General features: G+C 39.7%; 1 protein-coding gene across 9 annotated transcripts in view; it reads left to right on the forward strand.

Moving 5' to 3' along the window:
* The window catches only part of adgrl3.1 (adhesion G protein-coupled receptor L3.1), a 117,852-nt gene that overhangs the window by 36,094 nt on the left and 57,190 nt on the right, over window positions 1-24,568 (forward strand). For all 9 annotated transcript variants that reach the window (XM_030147318.1, XM_030147348.1, XM_030147365.1 and 6 more), the window contains one exon: window positions 15,115-15,224. In XM_030147318.1, coding sequence (XP_030003178.1) covers window positions 15,115-15,224 — 110 coding nt within the window. The remainder of the gene's footprint in view (window positions 1-15,114; window positions 15,225-24,568) is intronic.

Here is a 24,568-nt window from a genome sequence, read left to right on the forward strand (position 1 = left end):
CTTCAATATCTAGTTTTGCATTACTCATACAAAACCCACGTTCGTGCTGTTAACAGAGATCACCAATGATATTAAAATTGCTAGTGATATAAATCCTACCAGTTTAACAAGAAATCCAAATCTGTTAAATCAGTATATGTGATGAGCCCTTCTCCATGTGGCTCTGCTACCCTCAGAACCAGTTAAATGAAATGCCAAACACTCCCAGAACCTCATCCGGCCATCGAAATCTACTGAGATAACATTTCCTCAACAGCTGTTCTAACAACACTGTTAGGAGCACAGCAGCTGAATCCTGGATGAGTGTTCTGCAGAAAATGAGCAGTTTATCACTGAACATGAGAAACAGTGCAAACTTATTTTCCCTTTATTTCCTGCTAAGACATGTGTTCCATATAAGGTTGTTTTCTGCTTTGGTGAGTGTGATAATGCTGTTTTAATTCTACTCTGGCTACGTTTTATAATCTCTTCTATCTTCATTTAACCCTGCACAGTGGCCACTAGTCCTTAAAATTAGAGGGTGCACCCAGAACAATGGGAGAAAGGCTTGTATTTGCTGTGACCGATTGTGATTTGACTCATTTGCAAGCACATTATGATTACATCTAATGGTAAAATCCCCACTGTAGGAAACTGTAATAAGCAGGTATGCTAGTGAGAAGCAAGTGTAAAATAATAGGGGATCGCAACGTGGGGGAAGCAATGCTCTGTATAATGAGAATGTCTGGGTATAAATAATTCATTAATGTCACCATTAGTATCTAAATTTTTCAGATCATGTGTTACTCTGACTGAGTGCTCTTTCCTGTTGTCCAATTATTTTCTCTGCCATCTTCTTCTCTCTCTCTCAATCATCTTTGTTCTCTTGCCCGATTCTCTGCCTCTCTATCAAAACACCTGCCTGTGTCATATGTTGGAGCTCTGATTGCGATTACTTTGGCCTGGCTTGGTCTCTCCACTCACTCTGGCAGCTGCAGCTTGTGTGGCCACTCTCCTACAGGCCTTGCCATCCATAATTTATACACACACACACACACACACACACACACACACACACACACACACACACACACATACACACAGTGCGTATGCCACACACATACAGCATCCACTGCCCAGGGGCTACACCAGACTTTAAGCTCCAATTAGCAGAGCCAGAGGCCAAACTTAATCTTGAGGGATCCTCTGTGGAGGTGACTCAGACCTAAAACAACTGTTTATCACATATATTTTTAGTATGTTTGTGTGTTGCGTGAGGGTGTGAGTGAGCCTTTGTGTAGAGCCACTGACACAGATAGAGCTCAGATATGCTCACGCACACAGACAGTGTGTTTTAAAAGCGCCAGTGTCCCACATAAACACACACAGTGAATCCTTGTGTGGGCACATGCACATGTCCAAATATGTTTGTGTTCATATACTTTGTAGACTGTGTGTTGAAGGCTGCATTTAGACGTTTGCACATGTTGCAGTGGGTTTGCGTGTACTCTTAGCTGTTTTTCATGCACACGCACCCCTCTTCTCAAGTCTGTTTCAGCCTGTCTGGTTTTCACTCTCTCATTCCTTCTATGTCTGTATCGTCTCTGGCTTTCAAGCCCAGCTCAACTGGCTGATAAAATCAGAGCATGTTCCGCCTGCCCAGTGTTTCCTCAGTATCACATTCTCTTTGTTTTCCTCTCTACCACTCTCCAAGGCCAGAGAGTGTGTATATGTGCATATGTCTGTGTGAGTGTGTATGTTTGTGTGTGTGCGCCCATACCACATAATTGGTCTTGATATCAAAGCCTCATATCTCAAGAGGGTCTCACAAGGCTTCTCAGGCAACCTAGAGAGGACCTGATATCGCTGCATTTCCCAGATTATCTCCCCATTGGGATACACTGGGTTGAAGGGGAAACGAAGCCATGGCCATGAAAGTTATGCTTAATCTGTTTTAGTGATATACTGGCCTCAGTTCAATGACTCAATCTGTTTTATCAGGTTTAGAACTGAAGCACGTCCATGTCAAAATGGCCACAGAGCATTCTTTGTTTTAACAACTCTGTTCTGTTTTTCATGTGATTTTTAGAGTACTTTTCCTCCAATTATTTCATTTTGAAAATGTGCGCATGGTATCTGTTTCATAGAGTAATGTCTTTTTGGGCTCAACCCTATTGTGCGTGTCTGCTCCATTGCACTCAAAGCAGCCATGTTGGCTACAGCGAAGGTGTGGTGAGGTTGACTGTACAATAATGTGTCACTAGGGAGATTTATATCAGGGCAGCAGAGGAGTTTGAACATTTGGGCTGTTCACTTCTGCACAGAGATACAGTTGTTAGCCAAAATGGTCAAATGCCTGCAAGTTATAGCGATCTACTGACATAAAAGTGACTTAATGGCGTCTACGGAGATGCTTCACCGTGCACTCCTTGTATCTTACTAATACTTGAGTGCTTCATGGGCCAAGTGCCTTTCAGCAGACTGTACCTTTCAATTTCTCACATGCTTTCAGGCACTTGGGACAGTGTGGAAGGTACAGAAAGTGTGGACAGTACACACAGGCACACAAAACTGTTTTGCTACCTCCACAACATCTGCCATGTTAGAAAATTACTTCTGGACTTCAAACAGACTTTCCCCTGACACCTCTATACAGCCTTTCCCACCTTGTCACCTTGTTTGCCCTTCTCCTTTTCCTCTCCCTCTCCTGTCTCTCTCTAAACCCCTCTACCTATTTCTCTCCCTTCCCATCTCACTGGAGGAAGTCCCTTAACACAAAGCAAAACCACTTTGACAAGAAAGACAAGGGTGGTGAGTTGTTTCCCCTTCCCTTTGACCCCCCTTTCCCCCCTGCTTTCAGATAAGTTAGATAACACCCTGCTTTGTTCATTATTGGCCAATCTGTCGCTCTCATGATATCACCATTTTGGTCATTTCATTTCCAGTCATTTCTCCTCCTCTCTCATTCTTCAAATTGCATCTCATCCCCCCTATTTCCCACCCTCACCCTCACTGTCACTTTCCTTTGTCTCTCACCATCTGTTTTAGTTTTCATTGCCCTTCCCTGTTTTTCCATTCATTTTTTCCCATTTCTAAACTCAAGGGAAAGGCGGGGATCAGACTAACGTGCAGGATTTATTTGGTACTTTATTTGGACTTTGCATTCTCCTAGTCTTGTCCAGTTATTATCTGGGTTATCAAAAGACAAATTGGTCCCTGTATGTCAGGGGTCTCAAACATGCAGCCCAGGGGCCAAATGCGGCCCGCCAAAGCTTCCAATCCAGCCCATGTGATGAATTGGCAAAGTGCAAAAATTCTACAGTCAAGGCTGTCAAATTTATTTTAGCTCTGGTTCCACATACAGACCAATATGATCTACAGTAAAATAATAGCATCATAACCTACAGAATATAATGACTCCATATTTTCTTCTCGGTTTGATGTGAAAAAAAAATCATATTACATCATACGTATATATATAAATATAAAAACTTCACATTTTTGTCTTTGTTTTAGTGCAAAAAATAACATTAAATTATGAAAATACTTACATTTACAAACTATCCTGTAACAATAAAACATGAATAACCTGAACAACCTGAAATTTCTAAAGAAAATTAAGCACAATTTTAACAATTTTCTGCCTGTGTGTGTTTGGTGTCTTTGTAGATCTGATCTGTAATGCACATGTATAAATGATAAGTTGAGGCAAAATATTGTTAGAATTGCACTTTTTTTTTAAAAGAAATTTCATTTTTTTTCAGGTTATTCACATCTTTTTTGTTTGGATAATTTATAAAAGTAAGTATTTTAATAATTTAATGAGTTTTTTTGCACTAAAACAAAGACAACAATTTGGAGTTGTGATTATTTATAGGTTGTTATGCTATTATTTTACTGGTCCAGCCCACTTGAGATCAAATCGGGCTGAATGTGGCCCCTGAAAGAAAATGAGTTTGAGACCCCTGCTGTATGTAGTCCTACACCTCAGTGGCCCCAGGGATCTAAGGTCCACCGTATACACACTACTATGCACCAAACCTGTGAGCTTACACACATCAGTGAATACACATGCTCATATGAACATGGGTGTCTGCTCATACATGCTCACACACACTCTAGCAAAAACACACTTGCTCTAACACTCATAGATAAAATGAGGGAGCTGCTCATCAGTTCCCAACTTGGCTCAACTTCTTCTGGCAGCCTGTGTCTTTAGAACTCAGTCTCAGCCTTCAAAGCATCAGACTAGTGTGCCAGTGTGTGAATGCATTCATACACGTTAGCAAGTGTGTACCCGAGTGTTTGAACCATTCAGGCAGGAGACTGTAAAGAACCCTCTGAAGTTATTTTCCTTTGCCTCTGAATTATAGAAAACCACTTGAATCATACACTGCAATCTAATGTTAGCCATGTGCTGCAGTCCAGGCCAGTGTAAGCAGTGAACTATGCCTTGCAGAGTCTGGCACTTTTTTTGCCGTCATATCTACACTTCATCTGTCTTCTCCATTTGTGTCCAATCCATCTCTGGAAAAGAGGTGAAGTGAAACAGATAATGATGGAAAAACAGCAAAATTACTCCCTATACAATTACAATTTCTTACATTTACGCAACATATTACATTTTTGATTCATATTGAAGCAGAAAAACGCTATTATCTGTATTATTTTTATTAGCAGTTAAATCTAGTTATTATTTCCATCTTGGATTTCTTATATCTCTGTCTCCTCACTTCTTCCTCTCCTTTTCCTCTATTAACAATTCTGCTTCCCATCGAATGAGGTCATATCTGGAAATGTCCTACTTAATGTGCATGTGGGTGTTGGTTTAGGAGCGTGTGTGTGTGTGCACGCGTACTGCCACCCTCATATAGTCACCACAGTTACAGGAGATGCCCTGCGGCACCCTGGGGGCCCAACTGTCACCCTTGCTCAGTGCGGTAATTAGGGCCCACACACATACATGCATATGTACACGTACAGATACACACCGATAGGCACATATAGAAGACAGTGGAGATGGAGATAAGATGGACAGATTCTGGCATATAGTCATTCCTGAAATACATATACAAAAAGTTTACTTAAATTATGTGACAGCAATAAACACATCTCTCCGTAATCTCATCATATAATTTTACCCTCCGTTACACATTGTTGCATCCTTCTCCAACAACACACTCTTTATGCACCCACCGCTGTACATATATTATGAGTGACTGGTATGCTTCTCTCCAAAAACTGTATTTTCACGTCAAAGTCAGCGCTGTCTGACCCTTTTCTCCCGTCGTCACAGCTCTGCTAACCTTAGTTATCATGCTTCACCGAGCACCTAAGCTACATGGCTGACTGAGAATGGTTTGAGAATAGTCTAGACACACACACTCTTTTCATTTCACTCCATAACCCCCCCCCCCCACACACACACACACACACACACAAACAGTCTGACACATCCAGAGACTAGTATGTGAGCGAGTTACTCAGACATGTTGGCATGTAGACAGTGGCTGACTTCCTGACTGAACTGATACTTTGACATTGATGTGTAAGACCAGGACACAGGGCACAGGCATCCTCCCTCTGCACATGTATGCGCACAGCTTCATGCATTTCAGCACATCATGAGGTGACCCTGACTAAACCCTAAACGACAGTGTGGCTTTGTGGCGTGGATCTGTCGTTTTGATGGTGTTGGCGTCTTACACGCTCCCCTGATTTCAGCAACCAGAAGAGACAGCCCGGTTGTCTGAAACGCTACTTGTCTTTTAGCTTTTAGGGGGATTTGGATTCTGTGCAAGCAGGTGGTCTTGTATTAACGTGTGGAGAAAGAGGTGTCACACAGATAAATGCACACACATACGCACAGATGTAAGGCAGAAAGAAGCACAGCGTTGTCAGCAGAGGAATGTTGCTAGGTGGAATCGGGAGGAAGACTCTCCAAGTGTGTCCTGGAATCGGACGACGAGGAAGTTGCCATGGTTACCAGTGGAAAAGGAGAGGGGAGGAGAAAAGAGGAGACGAGAGGAGAGATGGTGGAGCTAGAGAACAGTACTTGGCCGTCAGCTTGCTAGCAGGATATATAGCATAATGTGTTTATGTGTGCATTACGAGTGTGTGGCATATCACATCAATAAGAAACACCTTTTTTTTGCTGCACATCTTGTTGTCCCAAAAGACTTTTCACCCTGATGAAAAGAAAATTGCCTCAATTGGTCAACAAATTAGGTTCCCTTTAAAGGCTTATTTATCATGCATCATGTATCTAGACGTCTAAGAATTATCCTCATTTCATTTTCGACTAGCTGTGAAAAGTGTATTCACTTCAGATATTGCAATCAGACTGCTCTTTCCTCATCAAATTACATTTTCTTTTATATCCTGACAAGTTGCTATAGCCTACACATTTCACATTCAGAGACTATTTTTGTGACATAATGTGTTTAATGTATAATTTATAATGTTGTGTTAAAAATGTCAGAAGCGCTCTCACTTCTCATACAGCTGATGTTCTGTATGCACAAAGTTAGCGTGCAGATTGTTGGGTTTAAAAAGATTTTTCTATGGGTGTATTGAAATATTGATTGCAGTACGTTGGATTGGGATTAGGAACTGATCTGTAGCAAGAACACTTAATCTAAATGCTTTCATCAAACCATAATCCCAGGTGCATGAGAAAACAAACAAACAGAGAGGTGCAGTTTTACAGAAAATACTTACTGGACATACAGCATACAATATTCATACTGTATGCACTTTATATATTATGTCCATACTGTTTATTGCATTATGTCAAAAGTTACATTTGACATGCTCAGAAAGAATGGGAGAAGGGATTGTGACATCCTCCAGCCAAATATTAATAATTTAACACATTTCAAAGCTCATTCCCAGTAGGGAAAACAACATTATTTTACCTGTGGCTTGTCTGACAGGCTGTTCGAGAGTTGACAGAAACACATTCAGGGACTGCAGAGGAGTGTGCCTGTCTTAGTGTTTGTGAGTGTATGTGTGGGAGAAAGAAAGAGTGAGAAAGATCTGTCATTTCTTTATAAGTATGTGTGGTGGTGCTGGCACAGGATGTGATGTGTCTGCTTTCACTATATACCCAATGGTAGACATATAGACATACTCACACACACACACACACACACACACACACACACACACACACACACACACATACACACACAGACATCTGTCTTCTGTCAATCACTCTTCAATTACTTGCTAAATTTCAGCTCCCCTGCATTCTTCCACACACACCCACCCCTTTATTTCTCCTCTTCGGCATCCATTCCCATCACTCCATTTGTCCATCTACTGTATATCTGTGTATAACGACATCAGGGAGCTAATAAAGCAGAAACCAGGCCAGTAGCAGTGCAATCTCATATGTGATGTGAAGGAAAGAGATTGAAAGGGAGAGAGTGTATGGCCGGCCTAACAGCTTTTTATCCTTTAGTGAGATACAGTAACTATGCTCTGTCTGCTGTCAAATGGCTTTTCCTGAACTCCCACAGGACACAAACAGCCCTGCAAAATAGTCCCTCTGCCTTTGCATTGTTATTTTCACAAATTGTCTTTTTTATGTTTTTCCAACTGCTCAACTCCCTTTGCTTAATTTTTCCCAGTGTGGGGATTTCAGTTTAATTTCTTTCAAAATATGTTACAAGCCAATGAGATGTATCATGTTTTACACTGGGGAATATTGTTAGGCTTCTTTATGAAACAAGCATTTTATCTTAATAGTTATTGTGGTTTCATACATACTTTGGACTTCTGATGCAGCATTTTTATAGCTGTATTATGTAGCAATAATTGTTGTTAAGTTGTGTTTCATCTGATACTATATCTTATGAGATCTCTAAGCAAATGGCAGACAAATTAAAAGGTAGTATGGACGATGTGTGAACTGCTCCAGATATCCTCACAATATGTCCATAGCCTGCCTCATTCTGAGTTTATGTATGAGTCCAACTGTCAAAAGAATATTTTTTCTCTTCCTCCAAGTTACCTTGGATGAGCAAGCTGAGAAAAATAAGATGGTGACATTATGCACATCATGAGTCCATATTATATGTCCTGCAACTCTGAGTGAGCTAAGTTTTTCTCACTATTCTGAGCTGTCAGTGTCCTTACTGTCATGAAAACAGAAGCCAAATCATTTTCATTAATATAGGCTCTACAGATATCTGAGAAATCATGAGATCTATTGGTTAATATTCAGTTGTCTTGAGTTTATAAAAAAATACAGTATGAAAGAAGAAGTCGATGTGAATGTGTAAAAAACAGTGTTCTAAAAATCGGATAATCTGTAATCAGAAGTTAAATCCCTTATTACCGCTTTACAACAGTGAGGAAAAGTCAATTGTAGCTACAAATAATTCTGTTTACTCATTTACACAGGAAACCACAGGCAAAATCCTTCAAAAGGTTTAAGATCCATTTAGAAGCTGTTCAGTATAATGGCTTCAGCTCATACGGTAGTGGTGAATACTGGTAGTGTTGGTCGATGTGTGGCTTGTCGAGTCAAATTGCTCTCGAGTGATGCATGAATGTACTATAATTAATTGTATTTTTACCACTTAATGACTGTTACATTTGTTGTGCATTATGGATTACACAAGTAAAATAAGTAGACTGGACATGATGCATTCCATGAGTGCTTGTATAAAAACTGCAGGTATACATGTGTCACTTCAAAGATGCACATACTATATTTAAAAAAAAAAAAAAAAGCATTTTAGAAAATATTATGGGCAGGAAAGGATTAACGAGAGGAAAAAAACTGGATACTTAAGTGTGGACATAGTGTGTAACTCATTGAAATTGCCATTAATAATTAAGAGTCTTCACCTCTCAGGTATATTATACATGCAGACATGCAACACACACCAAAACTAACCATCTGCTTTTAACCCATCACTAGCTGAACATGCATGACCACACCACACACTGCAGACTAGGAACAGTGGGCTGCCATATCAGGTACCCAGGGAACAAATGTGGGATTAAGTGCCTTGCTCATGGGCACATCAGACAAAATTTTCTGTGCCACTAACCCTTTGAGGTCATTTTCCAGTGTTCTAGGTCACAGCTGCCCCCAGAATGAATAGAAATATACAAATAAATGTATATGATCCAAAGTAGCTGGACTGTTGAAACATGTAGATAAAGTAGAAACTAATGTGGAGGAAAATGTTAACAGACTCATTCATTCATTCATTTCTGCAACTGTTTAATCCAACAACAGGATCGTGGTGATGCTGGAGCCTATCCCAGCTACCAACAGGCAACAGCGGGGTATACCCCAGACATATCCTCAGTACATCACAGGGCTGACATGTGGAAACAAACAACCATTCACTCTCCTTTTCACACCTACAGGTGATTTAGAGTGACGGTGGGAGGAAGCCTGAATACCTGGAGAGAACATGGGGAGAACATTTTTTCTTGCTGTGTGGCAAACCACCTTGATGCTCTGGAAAACGTTGATGTGTTGCGTTGTCTTGTGCAATTTGTGTTGGTGGAAATGAATGATTAAATGAACAACAACAATCTGTAATCTGTTGTCACTTGTAGGGGTGTGTATTGGCAAGAATCTGGCAATACGATACAAATCACAATACTAGGATCATGATTCGATATATTACGATATCTCATGATATCTCATGATATCTCATGATATCTCATGATATCTCATGATACTGTTTAAAAGGCAGTTTTTTTATTGGTTTTTATTTTCTCTTTTAAAAGATTATTTCCTGGAAGAATGGAATTACACCAGAAATATGCACAAATACTAAACACATTTTTATTTGATCACAGCAGGATCTAATGCTATATCACAAAATTTTCCTGTGTTAAAACTTGAATTATGTTTTCAGATATTCCAGTTTAAGATCCTGCTCAAATGTTCATAGTTTATTGGTTCATAACTAACATCATAACATTATTTTTGTGCAATCCCAACAAAGGAACTAACATTATTTAATTAAAGAGTGTTAAATAATAATAAATAAAATATAAACAAAAAAGAAAAAACAAAAATGAACCTCCACAATATCTGCATTTGAATAAATACCTAAAGATATCGTTAAAGTACTTTTTAATATCAATACAGTAATATGAAATGAAATATCAAAATATATTGCAAAATCAATGTTTTCTCACACCCCTAGTCACTTGCGGTATTATTGTTAAACTGATCAAACCTGTGTTGATATTAGAGCTGCACAATATATCATTTCAGCATCGTCATCATCATCAGCATCATCAATGTATGTGTGCGCAATAGTCACATCGCAGGTCCTACGATGTAGGAGACAAATTGACTCGACATGTTCTCATCTAAGTTCAGCCTGGGCACCTGACACACACTGTGTGCAGTGATCCACTAATCGCAATCATTCTTAATTAGTTTGTCGAAACAGACCACGCCCCTGCACATGGAGAGAGTCACTGGTAACAACATTGAAAAATGAGCAACAAACAAGAGAAAATCACCGAAAACAAGACTTGGTGCTAAAAAGAAAAGCAATGTCAGTTATCTGGAATTATTTCAGCTACAAGAAGGATGATACTGAAACATGTGCTCTGTGTCGATAGTGCCTTACACCTGTCGCCACAACAAGAGGAAACACAACTAATTTGTTTGACCATTTACATCGGCAACACACAGCTATTATATCCTCCAGAGTAGTTTTTCATATCACAATATATATCACAGGGTTAAAAAAAATCGCAATGTCAGTTTTTTCCAATATCGTGCAGCCCTAGTTGATATTCAGAATATGGGTTGCTTCAGACCAGAGGTGGAGACAAAATAGTTTTAGGATATTGCAGGGAAGTCTGAACTGTCCTGGCTCAGTTTGACGTAAGCCGGTTGATACCATCGTCTGCGTCTGATCTTGCCAAGTTGCCAGTGGCTACTTTTAGAACATACTGTTGAATAGTGTGTTTTTCTCAGTACGTATGGTCTGCAGCTCCCCTGTTGCAATGTTGTTATCAGTCGCTCCCTGTTGAAATTCTGTCTCATGGTTATTTTTTGTTGTTGTTGTCTCATAGTGTTTTCTCTGCTTATTAGAGTTGACACCAGCTCCTCTAAATGACAGAGCTGCTTTGGGAATAGATAGGAAACATTCTCCACTCTCTCATTTCTTTATATTTTCGCTGTTGCGTCAATACTAGAAATGTAACTGTGGCACCTAACTCACAATCACTATCTGTATTCGTATTTTAAGATTCTACAAATTATATCCAGCTTCTGAAAAAGCCTGAAAAGCAGGGAGTTAAAATGGAAGTACAGAGTTGTCACTATGGAAACGATTCACTGTCTATAAACTAACAGGTTTACAACACATTGCAGACCGACACACAAAGCAAGATGATGCAAGTCTATGAATCTTTGGTTTTCTTATCTGCATGCACTCTCATGTGATATTCCCTGAATGTATCATAGTGGTTTTTCTTCTGGAAAGTTCCTTAAATGTTCAGATGAAAAATGTATGTGTGGGATACATTCTCCAGTGCTGCAGTATACACGTGTGTATTTATTGTTGATTATAGTCTGCTAGAAAGTTTCTCTGTATTAACTATGTTCAGAGTAGACAGTGTTGCAGATTACTCATACAGTGTTATGGAATAGTTTGACTGCGTCTGAATTCAGATTCCAAAAGACTGCGCTGAGGCTTTGTGCGTCACTCACTCTCAGACACCTCTTTCAACTCATGAGGATTAGTTCCCAGCTCTCACTTGCTCTGTAATTATATAGTTCTTCAACACATCTGCACTAGTGCACATACACACATGCAGGCAGATGCTCACACACACACACACACACACTCACAAATATTTATTCCGTTTTACATCTGCTCACAGACACATGCATGTGCTAACACACACACATACCCACACACTAACACACTCCATCAGCCAGCGCCAGCCTCATCAAATCATCAGTCAGTCAGTTATGTTTATATGACAGATAGAGACAGAGATGGAGTGAGGGGAGGTCTGCCAAACAAAGTGAAAAACATCAGAGACAATAACAACAGCAGCACCCACTGCAGCATCACAGCTTTCTCTTTCCCTGCCTGCCACAGCTTCGCTTTGTTAGTGAATAGTTTGTTTGTGTGTTTGTGTGCTTGTGTGTGTGTGTGTTGCACGTTGCAGGGAAGAAAGCCAGCAGGCAAGGCGGTATCCAGGCCACTGCCTTGTTTTGATGTGGTCATACTAATTAAAAAAGGAGCTTTTCTGCCAACACCAAGAAAAAAAAAACACATGAAAAGGTGGTGATTGTGTAGAAAGCAATAGATTGCTAACCTGTGTGTGCATTTTTTAATTTTTTTTTTTTATTTTGCATGTTTCTGCATATACATTCATCATGGGTTAGAATGCAGAGAGCACATGAATTGTGAATTTTTGCTGATGTTTTTATGTTCTGCTGGGCTGCTGGGTAAACACATTGGCAGAAAGGGAATGAGATGGAGAAAAAAAAGAGAAGGAGATTGAGGTACTGGGGACATAAGGGAGTCTTTTTTGGATCTGACTCAGACTACTGGCTCAGACAGGATGGTGACGTCAGCACAGGCTTTACTAAGGATGGAGGGATAGAGGGAGAAACAGAGGGAGGCTGAAGATGACGCCCCGAGGGAGGTGGGGATGAGAAAGATATTAAGGAGGGGGAGAGAGGACAGTCAGCGAGAGAGAACGAAGCAAGCAATAAGAGGCCTACCACATATATCTGGGTGTGACTTTGGAAACTGCAGCTAAGTGGGTTTAAGGCAGATAAACAGACAGAGAAAAAAACAGACAGTCGGAATGAGAGACAAAGAAGAGGGAGCAGAGACGAATAATTCCTTGGTGGGAAAGATGAAGACAAAGGCTGAGAGAGAAATTGGTTTATTATCTTGGCTTAGAGAGTGAGGGAAGAAAAAAAAATAAAGGTAGCAGAGACAAAAATAGAAAGAGAAAGAAGAAGTGATAGCAGAGGGATAGAGCAAGTGTGAGAGATTATGTCAAATCTTTGCTCTATAACCTCTATTTAAAATAACAGTCAATAACCTTCAGTGTTTCATGACTCAGCCGCGAAAGACCCGAGCACTGAGCCTTTTTGGCAGTACCGTAAAGTACAAATAAACACAGGCACACGCAGACACTTACCCCCCCCCCCCCCCCCCAAAAAAAAAAAAAAGTGGAAAGCCTAAATTTTCTCCCTTTAGTTCCCTTTGAACATGTTTACATCCTCCATTTCTTCAACACTGCCTGTTCCCTGCACTGGGGCTGTTTTAATGTATTGTATTTCAGTTATTATGCTTTCTGTTGGCTTAGTGCAATTATGTTTTGATGTCATGTGGTTTTACTGCCCAGTTCACTTCTTGTGTGTCTGTTGGATTGTGTTTCTCTTCTATATAATGTATTAGACATGTTTTTTCAGAAAGCCCCTAGGTTCCTTGCTGTTGCCAAGATTCTCTTTTATGTTTGTCTCTGAAAAGAATGCTATACTTACACCTGTGGCGTTATTTTTTACATGAAACAGGTAGGCTCTAATTGCTTCCTTTATCATTTGTTGTAATGATGCCACATACAGTACCTTCTTTACCATTTTTACTTTAGCAAAAGTAAAAAATGAGATAATTAAATGGGCTTTTCTGCTCTGATTCACCACTGTGAGACAGGCAGACACTCATGTTCATAGGTGGGTGTTGTGAACAAAGTTGTGGCACAGTGTCAGTTTGTGTCCCCCCCAGTCCACAACTTGCACTGATGACAGGTGACCGATGATGAAGGCACCGGGGCAAGAAATTAAAAGGCACAGAGGCGAGAAAAAAAGATGGGAGGGAGAGAAGAGAGAAGACTGGCGGGTATTGTTATTAGAATATGACAGACATCGCAACACATGGAGCTTTAAGCCTTTTAAACTCCACTCACCCTTCACTTTACCACTGGGCAGCAATAGACACACAACGTGTCACACTATAGGTAGATATCTGTAGTCTACATTAGCACCTTGTGTTCCATTTGAATACAGCACTAAAAATTAAATTAGTCCTCATGCATATTTCATTATGCAAATTCGTGAATGATACTGTAAGAAAAGAAACTTGAGGGGTTTGGCATCCTCATTAAAAATATCTCAATGGGAGAATCTGAATGTTTTTAATGTAAATGTCGCCTGTTTGACAGGTGCACTGAGAGGAAAAGAAGGAAAGACAGAACAGTTGTACTAATTGAAAGAAAATATTCAGATGAGAAGAGAAATAGCTCATCATCCCTCTCAAAATGCTGTAGGTCTCTTCCCCTCATGCAGTCTTTACAGATTATAGAATTGTCTTTACGGTTTTGGCAATAATTTATTTAAAGTAAAGAGGTGCCATTGAGATAAAGTGGCACCTTGGTGTGAGGTAGCATTTTATATTATTACAATGTATCTATCATTTTAATTTATGTGCTATAATGTCCTGCTACAAATCATCTTTGGTTGTGAGAAATGGTGAAGGAATATATAATTACTCACACGGATACATACACTAAGTGTTGTATATGCATACAGCTGCGCACACCCACAGGCGCGTTGTAAATATACATAGTGTACTGCCTGCCTTGCATAACCTGTGTTAATAAGACTGAAATACTTACATTTTGTGTGTCAGAGGAGAGAGTCCCCTTGATAATATGAATTAATTATTCCGAGTCTGGGGCAAAACACTCTTAAAGCCATGGGTTACCGTTCTTACCGCCGCTATACACAAACACACACACTCACAGAGGCTGTCAAAGGCTCATACAAGCACCTGAAGTGCTCTTGTGCAACTGCTCTTCATTAACCATTGTGGACCACCTTGTGTATGACTGAACTTGGTGATTGCTTTAGTTTAATGTCCTCCTCCTGTGTATAGTAAGGACTTACCGACGGCTCTCTTGCTGGTCAAAAGGGTCCTTAAACGCAGATGTCTCCAGGGGGGTCACGTTGAATGTGCTGTTTTATGCGAGGGAGAATAATATATCTCACTACAGCATGTGTTATATCATATGTGTGTCAGGGTCTGTTTCTTTTGAAGATGCATCTCTCTGAACCTCTTCTGGGTTTCTACTAATATATCTGTCTCTTCTACACAAAATTTCTTTTAGATGCAACAATCGTACGCAGTGTGCAGTGGTGGCTGGACCTGATGTATTCCCCGATCCCTGTCCTGGCACTTACAAATACCTGGAGGTCCAATATGAATGTGTTCCATATAGTAAGTAATTTCATTTTTTGTCAACTCTATGTATCTACATCTGCACTAACACAAGACGTATGTTTTAGTCTATCTTACTTACACAATCAGAGAGGCATTCTTTGACACCTTGTGTTATGATCGTCGTCATGCATGTTTGTTATTTCTGAGGTTAGATTATGAAAATCTGACACTTTGTGGGTCATTTTACTGCTTAGTGTCAGTTCATTTGGGAAGTTATGATGACACCGCTCATTGGGGAAAGTCCGAGGGAGGAAGGATGTTAAAGACGGATGGGTTTAAATGATGACAGATGGCTTCATGACCTTTGACCATGTGATAACAGACTGGGAGGTTGAATTCAGTGGAGCGAAAAAAATACATGGGGTAGAGTAGAAAAAACATCCCAGACAACTGTGAGAACGTCAGCTAGCTTACTTTTTGCCAAAATCTAGGCTAAAGCTTAATACGTAATTAGTGTGTTAGTGATCAGGGTGGAGACTTTATAAGACCTCATTTTGTCATTGGTGATTAGAGAGTTTGACCAAAGGCAATGTCTGTTTTATGCAGCAGCTGATGTTATCACTAGTTACTTTTATTCAGGAAGTCATGAGTTTGTTTGTTCAGTTTGATTTCTGTTCGATTTTGGGAGTTAAACCTTATCAGTAGGTGGATAAAATCTCCATTGTTAGGGTTGGAGTTAATGACATTTTAAAATTACAGTACAATAGAAATTAAAAATACAGCCACTGTACTGTACATAAAACACATCCAAATACAAATGCATACAACAAGTATAAATACTGCACTGCAGTTGTACTTTGCTGTGACATATTCCAAATGGTGAAAACAGGATGTAGAGATAAACATAGGGCCAGATCTACTAAAGGTTTACATGCAAACTCATTGCACATGCAAAAAAAAATGTATAAACTGATTTACTAACAGTACGCACTAAGGGTTGCATCTTTCAAAGGTGCAAAATAGCGTATCTGCATCCATTTAGTATGTTTGCCACAATGAATATATAATATGGGGCATTAACACGCAATTTTGCGTCTGCCGGGAGGAGAAAATGTAAATATATTAATTTAGCACACGCAAAATGATTTATCAAATCTGAAAGCAATGTTGCTCATAGAAACTGCATCTATATTTACCACATCTCAAAGGGAGGTGCAAATGGTTTATGCATAACTGTGCACGCATGGAAGTGGTTATTGTCGCAAAAAGGAGACATCGAAATGATGAAACGAGATGCAGAGAATGCCCTTTTCACCTTCGTGTGAACATTTTTGAAATGATTCTTTTCCACTTGATCTGACGATTGTGATTAAAAATACGCACCGACATTAGGCTACAATGTGACAAAATTATGTGCACTTCACAGTCAATCCAACAACCCCCACACACCCCCCACCCCCACCTCTAAAATGAAAAATAAATGAATGAATGAGTCATACAATACCTTCTATGACAAAACTCCTCCAACGTTACATTTCCTTGCATTTGGATCATTCAGTGCACTGTTCCCATTAGTGCTGGTGTATCCCAAAGCAGTTTTTACAGCGTATTGTCTCCAGTAGCACACGCAAAACCCTCATTTTAATAAGGCAGTTTCCAAGACTTTGCACCTGTTGTAATTTTCGCAAGCAATCTTGGTAAATCACCTGCAAACCACGGTTCAACCCCACACGCAAAATTCTAGATTGTGCATGCAAATTAGTACATGCAAACTGGGATCTTAGTGGATCTGGCCCATAATGTAGAGAACACTGAACTCTGCTTGGATTTCTCAGCGTGCATGCCTTCATCTGGCTCCCCTTCCAGAGCTCAAGTAAATGTATATTAAAAATTAACATAGGTGGTGTGGAATGAATGTGTGCATTTTGCAGACTTGTTTTGTGTACTTTGTAATTCAACTGAAGTTCAGATATAAACACAATTTGTTTATTCTGTATTTGCTGCAGAGGGTTTTTTTTTGTATTATTATTACTTTTTTGGTTGTCTGAACCATGTTTGCTTTAAAGAGTAAAATCTCAAATGTAAACTTCTTTGTTTTGACTTTTTGTCATGTCCCTGTACAAACAACAACAGCTGGCTTCTCATTAAACATATATTGCTTTGTACTTATCACTTTTTCTTAATTATTATCCATTGTAAATTGCTTCAGAAATTACTGACACTTATTTTGAGTCTTTGTCTAACATTGTAGTGTACTGCCTTGGCAAAACGGCCCATACAGACAGCCAAGGTGATCTCCCACACTGAAGCATTCAATTATGTCTGGCTAAACGGCTCTTGCCTGGCGTCTAGAATGACCAGCAGATTAAATAATAGGACTATCAGAGCCCTCACTGGAGCAGATGGAAACACAACCTGATACCTGCTTAATGCCCCACCAAGCACATGCACACACATTCACACACATCACACGAGGGCATCAAAACAGTGTGTGTCAATGTCTGTTTTCTTTCTCGTTTCATCCATTCATTTGTTGATTGCCGGCCTGCACTGCCTTTATTTTTGGTAGAACAGCACGCCTGCCAGAAAATTGAGCCCTACATACTCGATAAATTCATCACTGTAAGAAACAATGGCTCAGGAACAACTGAGTGAAAAGGGAGATGAGATGTGTGCTGATCTGATAAACAATGGGTCCATATGGGTAAGGTTCCCCCACAAAAATAGACAGGATCTGAAACCAAAGTCATTAGAGAGCTCAGCTAACAGAGGGAGGGACGCGGAGAGAGAGAGATGGTGCATCAGAGGAAAACATAGAGAAGAAAAGAAAGATGGAGCCTTGTAGAGCGAGATACAGAGAAAGAGAGAGAGAGAGAGAGAGAGAGAGCCTTTGACAGTACATTAGCAGTTTCTGTGTACTGACTAAGTGTTGGGGCTGGATCAGGTAGCACTGTGATACACTACCTGGCTCCTGTGGGTGTGTTTAACTATGGGAAATGTTGCAGAGAAAAACGTTTTGAATAAAGGTGAAACAAGTCCAGGGATGCCATGACTCCACATTTTAGAAAAATGTTAGAAAATTCCTCAACCTTTATATGGCACAAGATTTTATAGCACACTCATCATAAATCCTTCAGATATTTCTAAAATCAGTTTTCTTTAAAAGGCATGATAATGTCTGAACATGAAAACCAGATGCGTCTGTTCGCTGACATTCAGACAGGTGAGCCATTCGTATGCGATCAAGATGCTGTGCTTGACATAGCAAATCAATACTGTCGGCAGTACTGTTGTGAAAGATATATTTTTCAAGACATTGAGCTCTGAAACAGTGTATCTCCAAATCGTTACTGGAAAACAAATACGATTTTTTTCCGTAAACATAGTTGCATACATTTGAAGGTACTGCACAATATATCGTTTGAGCATCGTCATCGCAATGTATGAGTGCGCAATAGTCACATCGCAGGGGCTGCAATGTAGGAGACAAATGAACGCAGTGTGTTCTCATCTAATTTTAACCTGGGTACCTGACACACACTACGCACAGCGATCCACCAATCACAAGCATTCTTAATCAGTTTGCCAAAGCAGACCACGCCCCTGCACATGGAGTGAGTTGCCGGTAACAACATTGAAAAATGAGCAACAAACAAGAGAAAATCACTGAAAACGAAGACTTCAGTTATCTGGAATTACTTCGGCTACAAGAAGGATGATATTAAAACACATGTTCTGTGTCGCCACAACAAGAGGAAACACAACTAATTTGTTTGACCATTTATGTCGGCATCACACAGCTATTATATCCTCCTGAGTATTGTTTCATATCGCAATATATATCGCAGGGTTTAAAAAAATTGCAGTGTCGTTTTTTTCTAATATCGTGCAGCCCTATTTGAAAGCACCATTTCCATAAGTTTACTCAACTGACTGTCTCATCAGAGGACATCTATATTCCAAGCTGGTCCCCATTTACTTAAAGCAATAGTTCCCAAACTTTTTTGGCTCGTGAGCCCATTTTAACCTCACAAATTTCTGGTGACCCCAGACATTCAAAACAGAGACAGTTTTCTTGCTAAAATTAATTTGTTTTTGATCATGTAATAGTTTGTTGTACTATGTTGCGAATAAACATAAATTTTCGATGATATTTAGGCTATATAATGTAGGGATGCACTGACACTGATACCAATATCAGGTATTGACCCAATACTGAGTGTGTGTAGTAATACTCATACTTGTAAAAGTACTCCGAACAAACCGATACCACTTGATGGCAGCGTGACATTCACCTCATAATGCAGCAGGTACGCAGCGCAGGAGTAATGTCAGCAGTGTGGAGATTTAAAAAAAAAAAAAAAAAAAAAGGTGACAAAAGTAACGGTGACTGCAAGTTACGTTAAAGACACAGACAGATACGGATGGAGCGTATATTGTCCGTCCTCTGTGTACATTCCACACGTAATTCTGCCCGTTTTCCGGGAGCTAGTGGATGTGTGCCCAGAGCCATGTAAAGATCATCATATTATCTTATAAGGCTCTGTGTGAACCCAGACAGCAGCAGTACCATGGCCCTCATGGCCCTCATCAATATCAACATTAGCATCCACATTAGAATTACCTCCTCTGTTCGTCGCTATGTTTGTTACCTGTTGATACTACCACAAGGAACAAATGATGAAATTTTGGTGGTGATTGGGGGTGGGGATGGGGGGATCTGCCTTGGCGGAGGTCTTTCATCTTCTCCAAAAACTTTACTCTTCTTAGTGGTATTTGGCAAGTATGGTTAATTAAGAGCGGCGCCCTCGGGTAGATTGATTGAGAAATGCTCATTCCAAAGCATTAAATGTCAGTAGCAGCACTTCGTACAGTCAGACTAATGACAATGACAATAAAGCACATTTTCAAAAGTATCAGTACTCAGTATCCGCAAGTAATCAAATGTAAGTACTTATACTTGTACGTGGTCTGGAAAAAAGTGGTGTCGGTGCATCCATAATATAATGTGTATTATTATGGACGAAGGCAGAAAAGTGACGTTTAGATTACTGCACAAAGTGAGAATTTTATTTTCCTTGGTCAGGATTTGTACAGTCAGTCCAGCTTGGATTTACAAGGCTGACAATTAATACTGAACAAACAAGAACTCAAACTATGAATTATGAAAGAGCTGCAGCATCTGAAACCGACCACAATGAACATTTGAAACATAAACAGTACCACAGTGCTTCAGTTTCAGCTACACAGTTTGTCATGTCTTTTATGGATTATGATTGTCTCTCAACTCACCATATATTTTTTATTAGTACGTTGTATTATCCATACCTTTTCAGAAACTTTTGCCCATATGAGTAATCAGGAAAGCAAACGTCAAAGAGTGTGTGATTTGCTGAATGCACTCGTCACACCAAAGGAGATTTCACAAATAGTTGGAGTGTCCATAAAGACTGTTTATAATGGAAAGAAGAGAATGACTATGAGCAAAACTATTATGAGAAAGTCTGGAAGATACTATTAAAGAAAAATGGGAGAAGTTGTCACCCGAATATTTGAGGAACACTTGCACAAGTTTCAGGAAGCGTGTGAAGGCAGTTATTGAGAAAGAAGGAGGACACATAGAATAAAAACATTTTCTAATATGTAAATTTTCTTGTGGCAAATAAATTCTCATGACTTCAATAAACTAATTGGTCATACACTGTCTTTCAATCCCTGCCTCAAAATATTGTAAATTTTGCTTCCCCACCCTGTATGTAAATATATATATATATATAATCAATTACTAGGAATTTCAGGTCCCAACCCATAGGTTGAAAAACACTGACTTAAAGCATAAATTAGTAAACAGCAGACCCTAAATGATTAGATGAATCCAGGTGTTGCACAAACTGATTGCACAGAGGAAACATGCTAAGCTTTGAAGCGACATCACTTTATAATGTCGATGTGCATTTTCCTGGGCACAGACATTGAAGTAGGGCTGGTGTATTTCCCACTGCATAGATACTGAAACATCTCCAAGTGGGTTGTAAAACAGGTAATTAAATTATGTACGGTTCAGTTTTCTGGGAAATTTTGCCCCCCCTCGTCCTGTTCTTTTTTTTTTTTTTTTTCCTCTTGGATTTTTGGCTTGCACTACCTTCACAACTCTTCATCTCTCCTCCCTGCACTGTAGGTTTTTGGCTGTTTTCCAAAGCTAAAATCAAGTGCTCTCTCTTTTTCTCTTTGGCTCTCTGTGGTATGAGTGTGTGGCAGTCGTGTGCCAAACTAGCCAGCTAGCTTTGGCAGTAATTAGCCACCTGTGTATACTTGCTCATAACCCTGCAGGATGCACTATAAATATCCATACATTATCACACTTCAGTAGAAAATTATTTTGTAAGATAGCTCTCATACGTGACTAACTACAGTCGGTACAAATATGTTGTGCAGCTGAAAAAGATATATGACGATTCCTATTGTTATATTCCATGTTAATTCATTAAAAAATTCCAGTATCACTTGAGATTAGGTCTATCCATTTCCTCATCTTCATGTTGTAGACCTTGGCTCTCCAACTACTGTTATGAAGCAATTAGCCTACTACCACATTTAGGGTATTAATCGGAAAAGCCAGTGATATGTTATGCAATACCCATGCAGTCTATTTTAGACAATAGAAGTTGGCTCAGTAGGAAAGCTAATTAAAAGATAAAATCACCTTCTTGTCTGTCCAATTAAAGACTTCTGTCAGATCAGACCCTTGGAATAACTTCATCACGATGACATGAGAGAAGCGCGTACATATGTGTTGTCGTGGAAACAGTTGTTCGCAGCTCTATCCTGTCCTTGTGTGTCCGTCTCGAGGTGCATGTACAGTATGTGTGTGTTTATGTGTACACATATGCATGCGTTTATGTGTTGCCCAAAGAGAGTGAGCTAGATGGAAAGGAACCAAAGAGACAGAAGGAGAGAGACAAGTGAGGGAGCGCGAGAGTCGGTGCGACAGCTGAAACAGAGATAGAGAGAAATAGGTTAGACGAGGCCAGCAGACGAGGAACAGAAAGAACGAATTAACTGATAAAAGACAGTGAGAGGTGGACGGGGGGGTTGGGTTGGGGGGGGGTGTGTGGTAAAAACACAGTATGTAACAGAGAGAATGAAGCAGGAGGAAGGCACAGCGTGAAATGACGACAGAGAATGGCAGGTGAGGATGAGAGGATAGAGAGAAAGAGCAGAATAATTAATAGAAAGATGGAAAATGTCTGTTCAATAAATGACCTTGGGCTTTAGCCGGTTGAGCTGATTGGAGATCAGAGATAATAGTGGTAAGGCTGCTGTCGCCACTCGTCTGCAGAAGCATGAACGTGCCCGCAGCCTGCACGCACACACACACATTACACACCCTCATGAGCACACACCCTCATTTTACATAGACGAATACCTCCTTAATAAACCATACGTTTTTAATAAAAATGCTAATTATCTTTACATTACAACACAACCAGGTTAACACTGCGTCTCTGTGTGTGTGTGTGTGTGTGTGTGTGTGTGTGTGTGTGTGTGTGTGTGTGTGTGAATAAGGCTACATCCAGACGACAACGCTCGTGGTATTTTTCTTTTGTGTATTCTAAAAGTTTTGCGTCCATGCAGGTATTGTTTCACAAAATATCAGCGTCCAGATGGAAATGGGAAAACTGGGTTAAAATACATATAGAATACATATGCTACACCTATATGTGGTGCTGTACACAAACACAGACAGAGCTACAGGAAACACTAAAACCACAGAAGAGTGCAGGGTCCGGGTTGCCCTTCTAGTAGGACACCGTGATGGATTTAAAAGTATCTGACGTGTGTATCTGTTTATGGGTCAAAACGCAGTAATGTCCCATCAGAGAGCGATTTTTAATTGATTGCCATTCCAACATTTATTTCAATATGAAGTAGCTCCTTGTTTTGGATAATCCCTTATAGTCCAAAGCAAAAATAAATTTAAAAGTAAAAATGTGGGTCATTTAGCAACAGTAATCTGTTCAATTGCCTCTAAAATGTCCTGTCAGAGAGATTTCAAATACCGTGTTTTGACCCTTATGCGTCTCCGCTGGTCGTTGAGTTGTTACAGCATTACCAGGTTTTGTTGTAGTGGTGCTAATAAACTTAGCAGCACTTGCAGCACAAACACAAGTCTGTAATCTGTTGTTGTTGTTACTGGATGGCATGTCCAGGGTTTTCTTCTTCTGGTCATGTGGTATGGCGTCATCGTTTCCAAAAAGTGGCGTTTTGCCTATCCACACGGCAACGCGAGGGCGGTGTTGTAAGATGTTACTGCTCCGGAACCTGTTCTCAAAAAATACCGTTTCAGGGCACAACGCCGGTGTCATATGGACGAAAGACGAAACGATATTAAACTTTTGTGGATTTACATAATTTCATTGTTGTGTGGACAGGCTCTAAGGGGAATACAAATTGAGACAGAGAAGGATAGAGATAGAGGGAGCTTCTGAGGTTACTGTCAAAAGAGAAATTTTGTTTTAAAAAAGAGGAGATTTTAATTAAAGTATTAATGAATATTTAGATTCCTTGTAATAAAACAGAAACTAGACAAGTGACACGTTGTCACCACAGAGCATTGCTTTTCCTAACTGCTGATAATTTTATTGTCCTAGAGTTATCTAATATTTATTCAAAGTCTTGCTCGGAATAAATGAGCACTTCTTTTCTGTAACTTCAGAATTATCTACTCAGTCTAAATGCTTTTGCAAATGATCAGTCAAAGAAACACATAAAAAAAAAAAAAAATCCTACACCTCTGCAGAAATCTATGAACACTGACAAAAAGATTGAGAAAAGATGCTTTCTTGTTGATGTGTTCTTGAAAACAAGGGCATTTTTCCGCAAGTTTCCTTGCCACAGTCCATGTTTGTGTCTCTTCTTTTAATGTAGCTACGTTCAGCAGCAGAATTAGCAGAAGCACAAAATATCTCTCATGTCTTGCATCACTTGCGTACTTAAGGTAACCTCGAAAACACATTGATGTTCCAAAAAATATCTCACCTACTGATTATCAGTTAAATCCTGAGCACTGACAGATAAGTGACTGCGATTTATTAAAAAAAAAAAAAAAAAAAAAAAGAAATCATAGCTTAACCCTGTGTTGGAGATTAAAAACAAACAGATGGTGCAGAAAAATAAATACTGCAAAAAGCTACTTGATGGAGGCATCAGCTAATCTAATGAAACGAGTAACAATACAAATTGAATGACATTTGTTTGACATTTTGGGTGCCATTTGGTACACTTGTTGCTGCCACACTATTCATTTCAAATCTATTAGTTGCTAGAAACCTTGAACTCTGCATGTTGTTCCTTTGTGTCTCGAAGGCTGTATAAGAGCCCGAGGGGATGTGAAATCCTGG

The sequence above is a fragment of the Sphaeramia orbicularis genome, chromosome 1 (assembly GCF_902148855.1).
Source record: "Sphaeramia orbicularis chromosome 1, fSphaOr1.1, whole genome shotgun sequence".
Classification (NCBI taxonomy): domain Eukaryota; kingdom Metazoa; phylum Chordata; class Actinopteri; order Kurtiformes; family Apogonidae; genus Sphaeramia; species Sphaeramia orbicularis.